General features: G+C 44.0%; 1 protein-coding gene across 3 annotated transcripts in view; it reads right to left on the bottom strand.

The window, feature by feature from the left end:
* Positions 1-19,536, bottom strand: part of HECW1 (HECT, C2 and WW domain containing E3 ubiquitin protein ligase 1) — a 404,927-nt gene that overhangs the window by 263,606 nt on the left and 121,785 nt on the right. For all 3 annotated transcript variants that reach the window (XM_083188525.1, XM_083188524.1, XM_083188526.1), the window contains one exon: positions 5,829-5,936. In XM_083188525.1, coding sequence (XP_083044651.1) covers positions 5,829-5,936 — 108 coding nt within the window. The remainder of the gene's footprint in view (positions 1-5,828; positions 5,937-19,536) is intronic.

Here is a 19,536-nt window from a genome sequence, read left to right as displayed (position 1 = left end):
CAAGGGATGGGCCAAAGGTTGCACCGCCAAGGAATGTTGAAGGACGAAAGAAGAAGAAAGGAAGTTTCCAGCCGCTCCGGAATCTAGTAAGGCCTGAATCTTGATTTTCCCCTGAGGGCACACAAGGGTAACCGGAATGGTGGAAACAGTTGAGGAGGGAGATGAAAGCAGGACTCCTAACCTGACCTCCCTCGGGGAGGTTAGGAGCGGTCGTTTCCCGGACGCAGTGGACAGGAAGACAGCAGATGAGCGGAAGAACCGCAGTACATGCAAAGATTCTCTCGACGTCTACGGGATTTTTCTTCTAAGGAGAGCCGGGAGCGGTTGATCTGCATGGGTTCATCTGGGGGTGTAGTTGTGGAGGAACCTGGTCTAGGAACAGGAACGGCGTTGGTGGTGAAACGAGAGCGGAGACGATCGGAGCGATTTCTCTCTAGTTGACGCTCCTGCATCCGTAGATCTACTTTGTTGCACAAGGAGATGAGTTCAACCAAAGTAGCAGGAGAGTCACGGGTAGTTAATTCGTCCTTGATACGACCTGCCAGCCCATTCCAGAAGGCGGAGACGAGAGCCTCTTCGTTCCATTTTAATTCCGAAGCCAGAGTCTGGAACTGCACAACATATTGTCCCACTGATCGACTACCCTGGCGAATCCTCAGGATCTCAGTAGCGGCAGAAGAAACTCTGCCAGGTTCGTCGAAGATGCGACGGAAAGAGGTAATGAAAGCTTCATAGTCATTGAGCAGGGGATCAGCGCGTTCCCAGAGAGGAGACACCCAGTCCAGAGCTGACCCTGCCAGGAGAGACACAATATATGCCACTTTTGCCTTGGAGGTAGGGAAGTGAGATGACTGTAAGGTGAAATGAACATCGCATTGGTTCAGAAACCCACGGCATCCCTTCGGTGAACCATCATATTTGCTGGGGGTTGGTAATTGCATATGATGAGGAACTACGGGTCCAGGTATAGGAACAGGAACTGGAACCTCTGGTGCTGCAGTCACAGAAACTGAGGGAGCCGCCTGGGGCGGAGACAAGGCCTGAAGAAATTGAGCCACTTGGCGTTGGGTAGCCTCTACTTGCTCCAGACGAGCCACGATGCTGTGAAATGCGTCCGCCATGGAAGCCTGTTCTTCACCCGACTCCATCGGGTCAGTACAAACTGTCACGACTGAAGGGCTGGATGAAGTCGTGTGGTGTGTAGCAACCGGAGACGGACCAGAGGAGGAAGGATTAAATCGTGCAGGTTTAATAATAGAATTCATAAATGGAACAATACACACTTGAATACTTTCTTTAAGTGGCAGTTAATGGTAAATAATAATTGAGCCAGCACGGCACTTTGAAAGAAGAAAAGTTCATTTAAATAATGACAGTTCAAGGCACTGAGGACGGCAGGCTAGGGTCTTGAAGAATGAGAGGACCTGGAAAGAGAATGTACTTGATGGTATGAAGGATCCTTGAAGACTGAAAGAAGATGGATGATGACTGAAGAATGAAGAATTTGCTTGGAAGCAGAAGACTTGAAGAGCGAGGCCAGGGAGCTCAGGGATGCAGGCAGGAACCAGACTGTGGAGAGAACTGGCAGCGATGGGGTTAAGCAGGACCTGGATCAACCACAGAGCACTGGAAGCAAGGCACCAAGTCAGGAGAGGTGAGTCAGAGAGCCGGAGTCAGCTGGGAGCTGTGAACGCCTCTGGAGACTCTTTGTACTGACACTGAACAGGCCTAGGCAGATCCCCTATATCCCTAGAGGGCGGCTGCCATTGGCTGTCAGGTCAGTATGGGTGGAAACCTCAGACATGAGCCAATCTGCTATTTGCCCTTAACCAAGATGGCGGCGCCGGCCTCCCGGCACCCCTACAGCACACACCGCTACACTTGCCGGCGTCCCACGCTGCCTGCTGCCCACCAGACTGCCGCTGCCTGCTGCCGCTGACCTGGAGACCACTACACGCTAGCCGACGGCGGGCGCGGACGGGTGAGTAGTATGCCCGCCGCGCACCACCGCGGCTGCGTGTGACACCAACATTCCACCACCAAAAATCACTCCTTCCCTTCTGAGTCCTGCCATGCACCCAACTGGTATTTTTTGGTCACATATGAGGCATTGCCATACTCGGGAGAAATTGGGGCACAGATTTTGGGGTGCTTTTTCTCCTTCATACCTTATGAAAATGAAAAATTTTGAGCCAGAACTGCATTTTTGTGTAAAAAAATGTAATTTTTCATTTTCACTGCCCAGTTGTATCAAAATTGGTGAAACCCCTGGGGGTTTGAAATGTACACTATACCCCTAGATGAATTCCCTGAGGGGTGTAGTTTGCAAAATGGGGTCACTTGTGGGGGGGTTCCACTGTATTGGTGCTTGGGGGGTCTTGCTAATGCAACATAGCACCCACCAACATTCCACCAGAATCTGAGCTGCAAAATCCAAAAATCACTCCTTCCTTTCTGAGTCCTGCCATGCACCCAAATGGTATTTTTTGGTCACATGTGAGGCATTGCCGTACTCGGGAAAAATTGGGGCACAGATTTTGGGGTGCTTTGTCTCCTTCATTCCTTGTGAAAATGAAAAATTTTGAGCCAGAACTGCATTTTTGTGTAAAAAATGTAATTTTGCATTTGCACAGCCCAGTTGTATCAAAATTGGTGAAACCCCTGGGGGTTTGAAATGTACACTATACCCCTAGATGAATTCCCTGAGGGGTGTAGTTTGCAAAATGGGGTCATTTGTGGGGGGGTTCCACTGTATTGGTGCTTGGGGGGTCTTGCTAATGCGACATAGCACCCACCAAAATTCCACCAGAATCTGAGCTGCAAAATCCAAAAATCACTCCTTCCCTTCTGAGTCCTGCCATGCACCCAAATGGTATTTTTTGGTCACATGTGAGGCATTGCCGTACTCAGGAGAAATTGGGGCACAGATTTTGGGGTGCTTTTTCTCCTTCATACCTTCTGAAAATGAAAAATTTTGAGCCAGTACTGCATTTTTGTGTAAAAAAATGTAATTCATTTTCACTGCCCAGTTGTATCAAAATTGGTGAAACCCCTGGGGGTTTGAAATGTACACTATACCCCTAGATGAATTCCCTGAGGGGTGTAGTTTGCAAAATGGGGTCACTTGTGGGGGGGTTCCACTGTATTGGTGCTTTGGGGGTCTTGCTAATGCGACATAGCACCCACCAACATTCCACCACCAAAAATCACTCCTTCCCTTCTGAGTCCTGCCATGCACCCAACTGGTATTTTTTGGTCACATATGAGGCATTGCCATACTCGGGAGAAATTGGGGCACAGATTTTGGGGTGCTTTTTCTCCTTCATACCTTATGAAAATGAAAAATTTTGAGCCAGAACTGCATTTTTGTGTAAAAAAATGTAATTTTTCATTTTCACTGCCCAGTTGTATCAAAATTGGTGAAACCCCTGGGGGTTTGAAATGTACACTATACCCCTAGATGAATTCCCTGAGGGGTGTAGTTTGCAAAATGGGGTCACTTGTGGGGGGGTTCCACTGTATTGGTGCTTGGGGGGTCTTGCTAATGCAACATAGCACCCACCAACATTCCACCAGAATCTGAGCTGCAAAATCCAAAAATTACTCCTACCTTTCTGAGTCCTGCCATGCACCCAAATGGTATTTTTTGGTCACATGTGAGGCATTGCCGTACTCGGGAGAAATTGGGGCACAGATTTTGGGGTGCTTTTTCTCCTTCATACCTTCTGAAAATGAAAAATTTTGAGCCAGAACTGCATTTTTGTGTAAAAAATTTAATTTTTCATTTTCACTGCCCAGTTGTACCACAATTGGTGAAACCCCTGGGGGTTTGAAATGTACACTATACCCCTAGATGAATTCCCTGAGGGGTGTAGTTTGCAAAATGGGGTCACTTGTGGGGGGGTTCCTAAATTTTAGCATCTTATGGTGCCTAGAAACCTACATGGTGCCTAAAAAATAATCTCATAAAAAGGAGGCTCCAAAATCAAGTAGGTGCTCCTTCTATTATGAAGCCTGTGGTTTGGTCAACGTGCACACTAGGGCCACATATAGGATATTTATGAAAACAAAAGAATTGGGGGAATCAATTTTTAGTCACATTTCTCTAGTAAAATGTACTGTGTTCCTTAGAAAAATGTATTAAAATTGCAAATCTGCAAAAAAAATGAAATTTTTAAATTTCACCTACACTTTGTTTTAATTCCTGTGAAACACCTAAAGGGTTAACAAACTTCCAAAATGCTGTTTTGAATACTGTGAGGGGTGCAGTTTTTGAAATGGCATCATTTATGGGGGTGTCTCACATACAAGTCCCTCAAAGTCACATCAGAACTGAACTGGTCCCTAAAAAAATCAGTGTTTGAAATTTTCTTGAAAATTTGAGAATTTGCTATTCATATTGTAAGCCTCCTAGTGTCCAAAAAAATTAAAAGGAAGTTGAAATAATGATGGAAACATAAAGTAGACATATGGTCTATGTTAGTTATTAACTATTTTGAGTGGTATGATTATTTGTCTCACAAGCAGAAAATTTAACATTTTGCAAATTGCTAAATTTTCCATTTTTTTACGACATTTTGGTATTTTTCACAAAAAAACACAGACTGTATCGACCCAAATTTACCACTAATTTGAAGTACAATGTGTCACGAAAAAACAATCTCAAAATCACTGGGATAAGTAAAAGCAAAAAAAAGTTATCCCCACTTAAGTGATACATGTCAGATTTGAAAAAAAGGGCTCTGTCAGGAACGCAAAAACTGGCTCTGTCAGGAAGGGGTTAATAAACAGGTCCACAGAAAAGCTGTAAACTATTGTTTTATATCCATGTATCACAAAACATTATTTTTACAGCACTAATCAATAAATGTAATTTGTCGAAAGTTGTTCCATATTCTACCAAATATATTTAGAAATGTTTAAGACGGGTGCTGGATGACCCCGAGTCGGGATTCTGACGGTCACTATACCAACATTGGAATACCAACTGTTAAATGCCCAACAGTTGGGAACCTGACATACAGGGGCTATTCTCCCTTGTGGTGGTCCATGACTCCCATTGAGGGAATAGAATCTTTGGAGACACAGAGCCCGCAAGGGACTTTGATGCAATTGCCCTCCCTTTGTAGTACTGTCAGTCGGGATTCCCATGTCAGAATCCCCACTGTCGGCCCAGCATACCACACTATAACCATGATCTCCACATTAAAATACTTTACGCTCTTGCCAACAAGCAGTACGTCTCTTTTGTGTACGATACTATCAAAGCCATATGCTTGTGCTCTAACCAAGGGCAAAGAAAAAAACTATGCTTTGGTGATATAAAGGTATAGATGGAATTCAATAACCAAAATCTGACATAAACTAGAAACTTCAACAGATAATATTTAAGCCAAATGTAGCCATGCTCATTATTGCACGATCCTTACAGCTTGTTCCAGTTTAACTAGCGTTACTCTAATTGTTATTTTTCATTCTCATTCTTAAAGCCCCTCAGGCTTTGTTGCTGACTTCTTATCACTGCTTCCTCCAATTTAACAACAAGGTTACTGTATTTTATATTATAGAGAGTGTTACCAATGCTTAGCAAAGGGGGATCTGCAAAGCCAATGGGGGTTCTCTGAACCTAGTGCTAGCCCATTTTACTTGGAGCAGGGTTTTCCCCAAAGCCCCCGAGCTACATTATGCTTCCACTATGCCACCAATAAGAAATAGATCCCTGGATTTCATTCATTTCAAAAGGTTAAAAAAAAACCCTGTGTCCAGTAATATTTAAAGCATACAACAACAACAACACATATGTCGCTACTTATATTTTGTGCACTTACGTTCTACAAAGTAAGAGCTGGCATCAATCTTCCAGACAATCTGCCCTCTGTGAGAGCCGTTCACACCACGGTTCTTGTAATCCAGAAAGTTTTCTGATAGCACTTCATCTGTTTAAGAAATAAGATAGTGAGAACAGGCAACATGTAATTTACAATGGCATAAGAACAATTTATGGACAATTTGATTGCAGTAGCTCTTATGTCCGGGAGAGGTGTGGCCCTATTGGCAGTGTCAATGATGTCAGGTGGGAGGCAAGTACTGGCGGCTGTCTAGCTTGATACAGGGAGAGGCTTGGGGCCTTATTGGACATGGGCCCTTACAATCCTAGGACCTTAAGCCCAATGGAAAAAGAACAGCTTTGGCTGCTGCCATCTCTGCTACGCTAGTGATTTCCATGGCATGTTTGGTGAACGCACATTTAATTTTCTTTCTTTGAACATGTAATCTCCGTGTTTAGCTATAATTATATTGCCTAAGCCAATGACTAGACACACAGATGCTCCGATCCAGCAGATAGTCACAGGAGAACCTATACAGCCTAAGAGGAAAGCTTTTCCCAGAAGCAAAGAGGAAAGAGATGTTGTTGTGATAAATGATGAAGGCCAGCCACCGTTACAAGCTCCTGACTGTCATTTCTACAGTGACTAGTTTGTCCTTCATGTCTCCAGCATCCACTGTGCCCATCTGTACCCACCACTGACAGCCGCCCAGAAATACTAGTTGTGAATGCTCTTTATGCCTCTCTCTAACAGAAGCCTCATATACAAATCCCAGCAGTAGTTAGACTTGTTATTATGCTGTCCTACTAGTCAATTACCATGATTCATGTAATGGTATGGTATTTCTTTGTAATGTAATCCTCTCAATGCACACTGTTACATTATATGTCAGCAATTTGTAATCCTGCTCCTCCTGCTCACCATCATCATAATGCATATTGGCTTCACTCGCTAAAGCAGGGATGCAGTTAAAATCCCGGCGGTCGGGATCCCGGCCTTCAAAATCCCGACGCCGGAATCCAGACCGCCGAAAATCCCGACACTTTCTCCCTCCGTGGGTGTCCACCGCACCCCTGGAGGGAGAATAAATTAGCGTGCCGAGTGTAGCGAGGCACCGGGCCCGCTGCGTGGCGAGCGCAGCGAGCCTGCAAGGTGGGGGACGATCCACGTCCCCCCCTTGTCGGGATTCCGGCGTCGGGATTTTGAACGCCGGGATCTCGACCGCCGGGATTTCATACTGAATCCGCTAAAGCATGGCGAGTGTAGTGAGCCATGCAAGGGTACGTATTACACTATTTGGGGGGGGGGGGGGGGGGGTTTGACACAAGTCGACATTGAAAAACCGTGAAACCTCATTTCCTCAACATTTTCCTGTCAACCATGTCGACCATGTGCCTGTCCCTTTTTATTTATTTTTATTATTTATTTATTTGCAGTTTCTTATATAGCGCAGCAGATTCCGTTGCGCTTTACAATAGTAGACCTTTTGGGATCGACCTATTGACTAAGACAGTGAGGACCCTATGATCTATTGTACACCAATTAAGAACTGAAGTATCTTCAGATTCCTGACAACACAGGGATTTTTTATACCAGTTCCAGGTTTAAATAAGATCCCGCAGAGGTTACTCAAGTCTACAAGTCCTACACATCAGAAAGAAAAATAGGATATTTTTTAAATCAAATCTGTCATACAGTATAAGTAGCAGTGGCCAACATCTTTTCTATCATTCTTAAATATCACAAACAAAACTTGCAGAAATATATTGTGCATACTGATGTTTTATAAGAAGCAGAATTTAGGACACATCATTTCCCAGCACTTCTCCCTAGTGTGCAGTCTTGTGAATATTTAGAGGCAGAACTGGGTCTATAAATAGCAAACACATTTTACTCTTTGATGTTTGTATAAAAGGATGAGCATATAGAAAGTTGTACAGTAACCAAACACCCCACAGATCCTATTATCTCACAATCCAATGGCCATTATGTGCAGAATATTGCCAAAATGCACCATAAGATAGTTACTCATATGTGTCATGTTACGGTATATGAATGTGGTTAGAGCTTATGTGGTGCTTGCTGTGCAAGGTCCACACCTGAATTCATACAACTTTAACATGTAATGGCACACTCCTGCTCCACGGGAGCTTTCTGTCCTACCTAAACTCATATTAGGACACCTGCGTTATGGTTTGACAAGTGTAAATCCTCAGTGAAACTCCACACCTGCCACTGTCCCCAGAGCGGGGACATTATTATTATTATTGTCAGTAAAAACCCTCAACTGACTCCTGACAGGGCTGAGCACAGATACTTTTGATTTGGCAGTAAAGATAGTGCACAGAAATTCAGAAAGTGAGTACACCAATACATAGATATACAGTGTACACCTCAGAACGGTACCAGCTATTTACATAGATGGAGTAATGTACAAAACCAGTTTAGACAGAAAGGGATGAAGTCAAAATCCTTGCTGTCCAGATGCTAGCAGTCACAAGACCAACAGCGGGATCCCTGGCGGATCTCGGCAGTAGTACTGGGGTTGGTGTTTGGCACTAGGGGAGGGTTAGGTTATAGCTGCAGTCGTGGGAGAGATTAGTTTTAGACTCTGGAGGGGTGTGGGGAGTAGTTAGGGTTAAGTTGGGTAAATATTGAGCGATCCGGTCACCTGAGCTCATTTTGGGCAATGTGTATGCCCAATATGCTGTTGCCCACGTTTGCTAGCAATGTATTTGCTAATGAACGTATGTACACACTTTGTGGGCTGACGACATTTGTTCTGATGTTGTCAGTAATGCTCATCTCTCCAATGTTTACTCAACTTTAGGCGGCAGGAGGGAATGGTTAGGGTGTGGAAGGGTTGGGTTAGGAATAGGATTTGGGCTAGGGGAAAGAGAAAATACCAGTATCCATCTGGATTCTGTCCATGAGATTACACTGTCGGTCTTCGGACTGTTGGGATCCTCATTTCAGGAATTTACAAACCCCTTAGTAAAGCCATTATAGTTAACCTCTTTCTTTTCAATTATCACAGAAAGGCAGATATTGGGTGTAATGTAATAGCTTTAAAATGCAAGTATGGGTGAGATTCAAGGAAAATCAACCTAAGGAACTTTAAGTCTACCTTGTTATTTAGAAGATTAGAGCAGGGGCCTCCAGAGCATCAGGGCATGAATTAGAAAACACCCCCTTACTGCTGGACACTACATAAGCTGTATGGATTGCTGTAATCAGACCGTGCCATGAAAGCAGGTGATTCAGTGAACAAGTGAACAAGCCCATAGTGCAGTGGTTCCCAAACTGTGTGCCGTGGCTCCCTGGGTTGCCTCGGGGCACTTGCAGGGGTGCCTTGGATTAGTGGTCTAGAGGCAATTGAAATTATTTATGGTCATTGTAAAAGGCAAAAACATTGCTGGTGGGCTACCAATAATAATAACCTTAGGTGCACCACACAGTGACATTTCTTTTTTTGTCTCTGTACAAACCCTGTTGCTTGATATATATAGATGTCCAGTGGTAGCACACCCCCGTCAACCTAGGTTTCATTTAAACCTGTAACTAAAAATCAGGGGTCCACCTTTTCTAGTATCTTATTCATCACTCTCCTGTGCGATAAGTTTTCCTTTGTGTACAGTACCAATAATAAAATATGTGGACAAACAGATGCTAATCCTGTCCCTCACCCATCAATAAACCCATGTATGGCATACAAATCAATTTACAGAATAAGAAAATTTTGGCCTAGGGGTGCCGTGAAAAAAATTCTGATGCTCTAGGGTGCCGTGATTTTAAAAAGTTTGGGAACCACTGCCATAGTGGGTGAAATGTACGTATTGAGTGGTACTCGTCTGCACAGACGGCACTGCATTTTCAGAAAACTCTTTGCTCTCCTCCAACAGTAGCTGAGCTCCCTCTGCTATTACTGGAGGTTTAACAGGTTCTCAAGGCACACCCATGGTTCAGGTCTTAAGTAGATCCATGCTTGGCCACAGGTGACCTAACTCAATTTGATTTAACCATTTGATTGGATATACTTAAAACCTGGCCCGTAGGGGTGCGTTGAGGACTGGTTTTGGGAACCTGAGTAGGTGGTTGGTCTCTGCTAAGCACAGCTTGCACAGCTTCAGTGGCATAACTGGACACAATGACATGGGGAAACATCACTGCACTGCATTGCAAATTACAATTACAGGCTGAATGTTTATCCCAGATGAATAATTCCTAGAATAAGTATTATGCTGACATCTAAGACCCTGTACAGAACATTTATAAAGACATCAAGGTACACACTTTAACTGTTGTCTTCATTGAAATACTATTGCCACAGGATTTCCGCCAAATATTCTGGTAATGTTGCCATTTTTTGTGGGTGTTTAGTTATTTTTAATTATTTTGTATATGTATGGTATCTAACCCAATGGATTTATGTATCCTGTCCGTTTAATTTAATTTATTACATTTATTAATATATATATATGAAGCCTCCTATTTATAAAATAAGCATTAGACTATAATTAAGTGCTGTGACACCAATCTGTTTTCCCTTTAATTACTCTGTCAATGGCTATTACACCAGACTTACATTGCTTGCTGCATAATCCTATATTATTTTTAATAACGTGTTCTTTTTTTTTACTTTGAAGTTCTTGATGTCACCAGCACCAGCATTTGATTATCACATACTGTATTCTCTCTAAAATGAAAAGATATTGGATGATCCCACTTTACACCAAGGGCACTATTTCTTCTGGATTTGTTGTAAGGAGCCAATGCCCAATACAGACGCTAGGCGTACCCCCGCAAATGCAGGAGTGTCAATGTCTGTGTGGGACAGGTGGCAGATACTTGCACCCGCCCCTAATTTGGCCATCTCCTGACAGAATAAAAGTCAGTTTAGACTGACTTAACTGTGAAAAAGAAAAAAGTAATTAGCTGGCGAGCAGCCGCGTGCGAGTAGATGTGTAAAGCTGGCCATACATCAGAAAGATATTGTACCCAATCATACAATCTCAATTGATTGTAAGATGGATTGTATGCAGATTGTGTGCACATCTTGTGTACACAATCATACAATCAATCATAAGATGGATTGTATGACTGATTGTATGATGGATTGTATGCAGATTGTGTGCACATCTTGTGTACACAATCATACAATCAATCAGCAGATGGATTGTATGACTGATTGTATGATGGATTGTGAGTAGATTGTGTGTCCAAAAACCACCCAGGACTGCCGGGGATTTCAAGGGAAATTGTACACAATCATGAGCGCAATCGGTCTTAAGATCGATCTTTCTGATGTATGGCCAGCTTTAGGGTACACATCCACTTACATGCTAATGTGGGGATTTGTGCGGTGGGGGGAGTCAGGCATTCGGTACCTATGTATATAAAAAATACATATTTGTCAGGAACCTTTTGACACAGAGGGGCGAATACAGAGTACAACACAAGTTAGCTGTGTCCTGGCTGGACAGGTGTTATTGGGTATTAACGTGGCATTCACTCCTAGGCAAACATCTAAGCGTTCACACATAAGTATTGCGTATCAATGGTCAATATAACAGACAATAGATGATCAGATCATCACAACCATTGCTATATAAAACTACTTGCTTACAAATCTATGGTTCATAGTGCAAAGGGACCTAACTGTCCGGTTAACTACAGCTCAGGGTCTGCAATGAAGTAATGCATTGTAGCTTATGGGGAGTATTCAATATGTGCTGCTATTCTGACATTAAATCGTCCCTTTTTCGACAATTATCCCAAAATTTTTCTTGGCATCTGCAAATCAGCCATCCTAGTGTCCACAGGGATGATGAGAGGTGATTTTTTAAAATATTTTCCCATGGCACCCTGCGGTAGTTGGGTGCCTTATGGAGCACATCAGACAGGAAGGAGGGCACCAGGAAGCAGAGAGATTGGAAGGTCACAATAGTCTTAGGGATACAGTGCGGTCTGCATAAAGAAAAAAAAGACCCAAACCATTGATGCATTGCTGCCATTAAATGTGGAAATTTACTGGATCTCCACCATAGATGGAAAAACTATTGCCTATGGTAGATGGGTAACCCTAGTATATATGCTTCCTTAGTGGTCACACCATTTGGGGGGAGGATTCATTTAACAGGTGGTTGAAATCCCAGTGCCCGAATTCCAACTGATGGCCACAACACCAGCGCCACAATCCAAATATCACCAAAGATGCAGATGTCGGTATGCCGGGGTCTGTTAGCGTAAGGCCACATGGGAGGGGGCAAAGGCTTAGCCACTAGGGTATTTAATTTTGAGGGGGAGAGGTTTAGGGTTAGACAGTGTTAGGGTTAGGCACTAAGAGGGAAGGTTAGAGTTAGACACTAAGGACGGAGGATTATGGTTTGACGGAGGGGTAGGGTTAGGCACTAACAGGAATGGTTAGGCATCAGGTAAAGAGGGTTAGGAATAGGAGGAAGAAGTCTGCTTTCTTAGTCCCTATTGGGATTGTGATCATAGGAATACATAGGGATACCACTGTTGGTCTTCTGGACTACCAGAATCCCGAATGCCAGTCTCGTGTATGTATTCCATTCAGAGAAATCATGCAGATTTACCAAAGCGTATAGTGATACACAAAAGCACACTATTCCCAATATTACATATAATGAGCATTGTAGCTCCATGGCCACAGCATTCATATTTCAAGGTAGCATGGGGGCAACAGAAATCACCAGGTAACAATAAACTGTCTGTGGGGCAATGCCCAAGTACTGTATCTCCGGCCCCCTACCTGATGTGTGTGTATTAGGATTATTTATTTTGCATTAAGTACATACAGAACATGAAAATATTTAAGAAAAGACTGACAAAACATATTACAGCTCTGCTACAGTATCATACTGAGCCTCAACAAGTTTCCATGTGGTCTATTGATGAAAGCCAGTAAGCAATAAGTCCTGTGAAAGTGAGACGTTTATGCAGAGTTTAAGGCTTCTTCGTATTTATCAAGTGACACAAGCAGTAGAGACCAACTCTAGCAAGGGCTCAAAGTTTGAGTGCCAAGTGAATTTGTCAAAATTGGTGTGAAAATTGGAAAGCAAACATTTTTATTCATCATAATGATATCATATAGGAAATTTATTAATTTGTTTTATACATTTTTTATTCGAATTTATATAACAAATATGAGAGGCATTTTTAGCGGATATTTTGTGCATCTCTCACAGATATGTTGGCACTCAACGGTTTAAGTAAGTTAACGTATATGAAGAATAACAGAGTTAGTATGCACTAGCTGTCCTCCTATAGTTTCGCTCTTATGAAGGAATAAGAAATACACTTTTCAATAATTTTCTGCTTTTATCTTATTTTTCTGGGCTATTTAAACAAAATAAATCTCACAAACTGGAAGTCTTTATTTCTAGCCTAACAATTATTGATTTTCTGATTATACTGTTATCATGTTCTACTCAGGTTAGTATTCAATTAGCTACAGCAATTTAGTTAGCCTAAAGTCGGTACTTATCAGGAACCGGTACCTCAGGCAGACAAAACCAAATCCATGAAAGGCATACAGTGTTTTCCTGAACACGGCCACAAAAAAACCCACTATACATAGGTCTGCGACTTGTGCGGATCCTTTAAGTTTTTGCATGAAGATTTAACATTTCCGGATGGGCAGTGTGGATGTGTAATGGTTAGCATTTCTGCCTCACAGCACATGGTATTCAAGATTAGTTCTCTATATAGTCAAAATCCTACAGAAAGTTAAACAAATTCTCATTGTTTCCCCTGCTTGCGATACCGATGTGCGGCCCCGAGAGGTCAGTATCACAGGGATAAATAGACTGTGCAGGCAAGGTAATTTTGACTATGTCACTTGGAATGTATTTGGCCATAGGCCAAATAGCACACAGTCAAAATTGGAAGTGAATATAGTCAAGAGGTACTTGTTTAGTTTCACGGCGGCAGCGTCTCAGTCGCAGCAGCATCTGTGTCCCCTTGCGGGGCTCGCTTTGCTCGCCCACGCTGCGGGCTCGGTGGCTCGCTACGCTCGCCACGCTATCTACAATCAACTCCATGCCAACGTGGATAGTGGGGGTATGAACTATTTCACGATGACATGGACTTTATTTTAGATAGTTTGCCGAGCGCCGAACCCGGAAGTAGCGGGCGGCCATGCTGCAGCCGTGAAACAAAACAAGTACCAGTCAAGACTGTAAGGTTCTGAGCTCTGGGGAGTTCAAGAAAAAATGGCATAGTCAAAACCGCAATGCGTGTACACAGCTTAAGACCCTTTCAGACTGTTTAGCAGCAAGATGAGCTCTCTTTTCTGAGATCACCGAAGATGTCTCTTTTCCTTGGCACAATTTAAACACAAATCAACATTCCCCAGAACAAATTGCAAAAGCTCTTACATTTATATACAGCTGGGAGCTTTCTGGCGATCAAATATTGAGTGAACTTGGTTAGTAGCAAATGACCTTTTTTACTGACATTAAAGTTGTAAAGTGTACACTTTGATATGAAGGAGTTTCTTGAATTAAGACAAAGTACAATTTGCTATGGGTTATTTGTCACATGGGATTAAATCTATTCTATTATAGCACTTGGGCCCTTATTCTGGTTGGTGCGTACTTTTCCGTATACTTTCGGATGGCGTATTTTAGCCATCTGCGCATGCGTGGGGAACGCTATGCGCATGTGCCACGCATGGTCTCCGTACTTGTACTCACTAATACCGTACAAAAATGTGCACCGCAATCACTCGTGAAATATGGGCGTATTATGGGCGTCATTCGGAATGACACAGGGGCGTACTTTCAAAGTGGGCTAAACTGGGAGGAAACATGGGCGGACACGGGGGAGTGCACTTATTTTGGTGGGCGTGCATTCGGACAGCACACCGAATGCACGCGAACAAAAAGGGAAGAAATATGCGGTGTCCATAAGCAAGTATTGCTTTGCGGACACCACTCGGTCATGCGCTAGGCAATCGGAATGCCTAATCAGGACGGACGCACCTCAACCAATGTCAGCTGAACACAATACAATCACCTACTTTACTCATTACTTGTTAACCCCTTCCCGACCGGGCGTTTTTTGTTAACTTTTCTTTTTTTTTTCCTCCTCGCGTTCAAATAAGCGTAACTTTTTTAATTTTCCGGCTATATAGACACATGAGGGCTTTTTTTTTGCGGGACAAGTTGTACTTTTTAATGGTACCATTTACTATACCGTATAATATTCTGGGGAATCAGGAAATAATTCAATGTGGGGTAAAAAGGAAAAAAAAGCAATTCCACAATTTTGCGCTGGTTACGTTTTTTTTGGAGTTCATAGTTCGTTTAAAATGATGGGTTATCTTTATTCTATGGGTCGTTACGATTCAGGTGATACCAAACTTATATAGTTTTCGTTACGTTTTACCACTAAAAAAAAAATAGAAAATTTTACGGTTTTTCTAATTTGCGTCGCGTCGCCATGTTCTGCAGCTTATAACTTTTTTTATTTTTCCACCTACGGACCTGGGTGAGGGCTAATTTTTTGCAGGCTGAAGTGTACTTTTTAATTAATACCATTATGGGATATGTGCGACTTTCTGATCTCTTTTAGTTACATTTTTTTGGGTAGGCGATGCGACCAAAAAACGTAGTTTTGGCGTTGGGAATTTTTTTCCGTTTACGCCTTTAACCGTGCGGGATAACTAATGTTATATTTTAATAGATCGGACTTTTAGGAACGCGGCGATACCAAATATGTTTATTTTTTTTATTTTTTATTTGTGAAATGGGGAAAGGGGGGTGATTTGAACTTTTAATATTTTTTTATTTTTTTTTTATTTTTGAACTTTTTTTTTTTTTTTTTTTTTTTTACTTTTACTACAAGGCCCCCTAGTGTACTTGACCACTAGGGGGCGCGATCGCCTGTACTAGGTTCAGCCATAGAGCTCTATGGCTGATCATAGTGATTTTCAGCACTTCCTATTACATCCTGCCTCAGGCAGGATGTAATAGGAATGCTGACATGGCCAGCACAGGGGTCTACATAAGACCCCTGGCTGCCATGGCAACCGATCGGCACCCTCCGATCTCGCCGCGGGGGGCCCCGATCGGCGCCGGAGGGGGGCGCCCCCCTCCGATCAGCTATTTAAGCACTGCGGGCGCTTTGCCCGCGGTGCTTAAAGGGTTAAACGGCCACGATCGGCGAACTCGCCGCTCGTGGCCGTGAGAGCAGGTACCTGGCTGTAATATACAGCCATTACCTGCTCTCTTTCAAGCCAGCTCACTCCGTGAGCTGGCTTGATTCCCCCGCAACCGTCATATGACGTACATGTACGTCATATGTCGGGAAGGGGTTAATTACACGCTTGTCACTGCTTCAATTGGAACCATTGCAGCTTAAATGGAACATTACTAAACACACACATATATGCTGCACTTTTCACACACTTTTACACTGCAAATAATGAACACAACTTCATATTAATAATACAAATACACATGTCACTTCTACATGTATCAATTAAACCACACATTTGGGGAAAAAAAAAAAACATTTATTAAAGGAACTTATAAAATACATTAGAAATCGCAACAAAATAAAAGGTAGCATAGCAGGAAGACAATTAAATAATATATCATAAATCCATGTCTTCTAGACATACATAGCCACAGCAGAATCATTAGGAACACATCAGGTGGCTTCACAACAAAAGTATAGCACCAACACTTCAAGTACAGCACACACTAATGCTAGCCGAAACAGGGCAACAGGGGAACCAAACATGACATTCGAAGCAAGGGCAAATGTGGGTACCCTCGGCACGGAATTGGACACAGGAAGCTGACACACACAGCTCACTGAAAGATTTGGGAAGACATAACGGTGGAGATTAATGCGGACACAAGTTCATTTGCGGGCACGTTTGCCCCTGGCAGGCTCCTTGCCACGTGCAGCAGCTCTCCGGCCACGGCCACGGTCAGATGGTGGGCCAGGTGGAGTAGATGCTGGGGAGGGGGTGGCTTGTCTTCCCCCTCTGGCAGCAGGGAGTGCTGATGGTGGTAATGCACCAGAAACGGATGACATTAGGACCCTATTGCTGGCAACTAGCTCCACCATAGGATCATTATGGCGGAGGAGGAGGTCATTTTGCCGCAGGGCTTGATCAGCCAGCACCTGCAGGCTAGCAGCAATTGATTGCTGGGTGGCAGTCATAGCCTGCAGGCTCTCAGCGACAGTCTGCTGGCTGCTGATCAAACCCTGCAACACCTCCTCGGTCCTACGCACCCGCTCTGATGCCGACTCTCCCTGCTGCTGAATTTTGCCAAGCACATGCCCCCACGTGGCCAATTCAGCCGCGGTCAGTGGCTGCTGCTGCTGCACGGGCCTGCTACTGGGGCCAGGTGGCACAGACTCCTCAACCTCCTCAAGAGATTCTTGACCATGCGGTGGGGATGCTGGTGAAAGAGAACATTACAATTACAACACATTCCATGCAAAATTAGAACCAGCTACTTATGGCATGGCAAATAATTACCTTCAAGCAAAGAAGCCATGACTTCCGCTGGGGCCTCGCTGTCCATGGTGCTCACCCCCCGGACCTCCTCGACTGCAATGCAGCACTCGGCCATCTCTTCCAGGGGGGTGAGCTTCAGCTTTCCAGGCATGGGGCCAGCCCCAGAGGTGTGGCTGTGTTCCCACCGCTGGGTCAATTTCTTCTTGAGGTTCGTTTTGAAGTCGTGCCACCTGTAATCAAAGTTTACATATTAATACATGTCACTCCTCATGTTTGCTGTAGCACCCATTGCAATCTGCAACATAATACAACATGTGCCTCATGACACCAAACTTAGAATATATTAAATTTGAAAACCAACCCTTAGAAGATCCACTTACACTCACCCTACAATAACTATCACTTAAATGACATGGCAAACATGTCTGTGCCTCCAAGCAACGTGACCGCCCATTGACCAACTCCATCTAATATCTAATGTAAACATTACTGGTCTTGTACTGCTCAAATGTAACACACATGAACTTGCCTCTTCTTAACGTGCTCCGTCTCACGAACTTGTGGAGCCACCGCATTAATCTCCGCCGTTATGTCCTTCCAGATCTTACATCTCCTTGTGTGTGTCAACCGGTCCTGTGGACACTCGATCCAATCCCGTGCCCGGGGCACCAGGATGACAAGCTCCTGCGCTTCGAATGCCATGTTTCTGGTGGTTGGTTCCTCTGTTGCCCTATTTCGGCCACGGCCACGACCACTGGCACCGCCACTGCCACGGCCACGGCCACCTGTTGCTGTACTTGAAGTGCTGGCCAGGCTACTTTGTTGGGAAGCCACCTGCTGTGTTCCCAATGATTCTGCTGAGGCTGAAGATGGGCCAGCTGCCGATTGGCCTGATGTCGATGGCCCATCTGGCTGCTCTTCCCCCAATGGCTGGTCTGGGTTGATGGGCACATAGGTGGTGCTGGAGTCCATGCGTGCAAATAGGTCCTGCCACTCCTGCTCTTCCTCAGATAGAGATGCAGACATGTGTGCAACAACATTGCATTTGTCAAACACACGTTTATATACTATTTCTGTAATTGGCGTACATCAGCGACACCCTGCGTTCCGTACGGCCGCGTTCCGTACGGCAGCGTCAACCGTGCGGCGCATAGGCCACGCCCCTAGCTGCGGAAAATTATTTGAAAAAAACCTGGGAAATGTATATGTGAATGTACATCTGTACTGAGCACTTGTTTGGTATGTAGTACAAATGACAATACCCATTCCATATGTAAATCCACTCCACCACTTAGGCACAAGTAATCAGTGCTAGCATCCAAATCACATGTGTAAGCTCTCCAAATTCAGCCTTGATGCTAGCTACTTTTCATTCCACCTCTCTAGTATGGCCCAGTAGAAGGTAAGTGTACACATGGCAGCATGGCCTAATTTTGGGAAAAGGTCTGGCACTATTTGCTATGTTTCAGCTGCATAGCTTTCACTATAAAAAAGCTGTTTAGTACCTTGTTGAGTTAGGTGTAAGTGGCTAGTGATGCAGACTATTTCACCTGTTGCTTATACCCATGTTTGGTGAATGTCATAGATTATATATAATGGGTTCCCATCTTATTTTACACTGTCTGTTTAGGAGATAGTAAGTAATGGCATGGTCTGCTAAACTATGCAAAGGTACAGCAAGTGTGGGTTTGCGATGCAATGGGTTAGCCGTCTGTTCTGGTGCATACACGCTGTTACTGTCAAAATGAACAATAAAGTTAATACCAAATATCACTCTGATCAACCAATGACAGGACATGATCGCTTGATTTGGGCCATTGCTAAGATGGCGGCCTATGGCAGAGCAGCCCCTTTTTCCCCAGCAGAGCTAAGGACACTGGTCGCCGTTATGGAGACCAGGCTGGGCCGTGCAGGGCCCTTCATAACGAATCGCCAGAAGCGGAATGCCTATGCGGTGGCCCGCCGGCGCAGATACGCCCGCACGCAGGTGCGGCGGACCATCGCACAGCTGGAGCAGCGGTGGTCAGACTTGAGACGTCGCCAGCCGGATTTGCTCCAGCAAATCAGGGCCAGCATTGCGAGATGTGAGTGTTTATACATTAAATGGCCATTTGTACATGATTGCTTACATGACATTATTTAAGCCAATAAGGTAACCAGCCTGATCATGAGTTATACATGGCATACACTATATGTGTGCTACTT

The sequence above is a fragment of the Crinia signifera genome, chromosome 5 (genome assembly GCF_055691185.1).
Source record: "Crinia signifera chromosome 5, ASM5569118v1, whole genome shotgun sequence".
In the NCBI taxonomy this organism is placed as follows: domain Eukaryota; kingdom Metazoa; phylum Chordata; class Amphibia; order Anura; family Myobatrachidae; genus Crinia; species Crinia signifera.
This window is presented reverse-complemented; position numbering and strand designations above follow the sequence as displayed.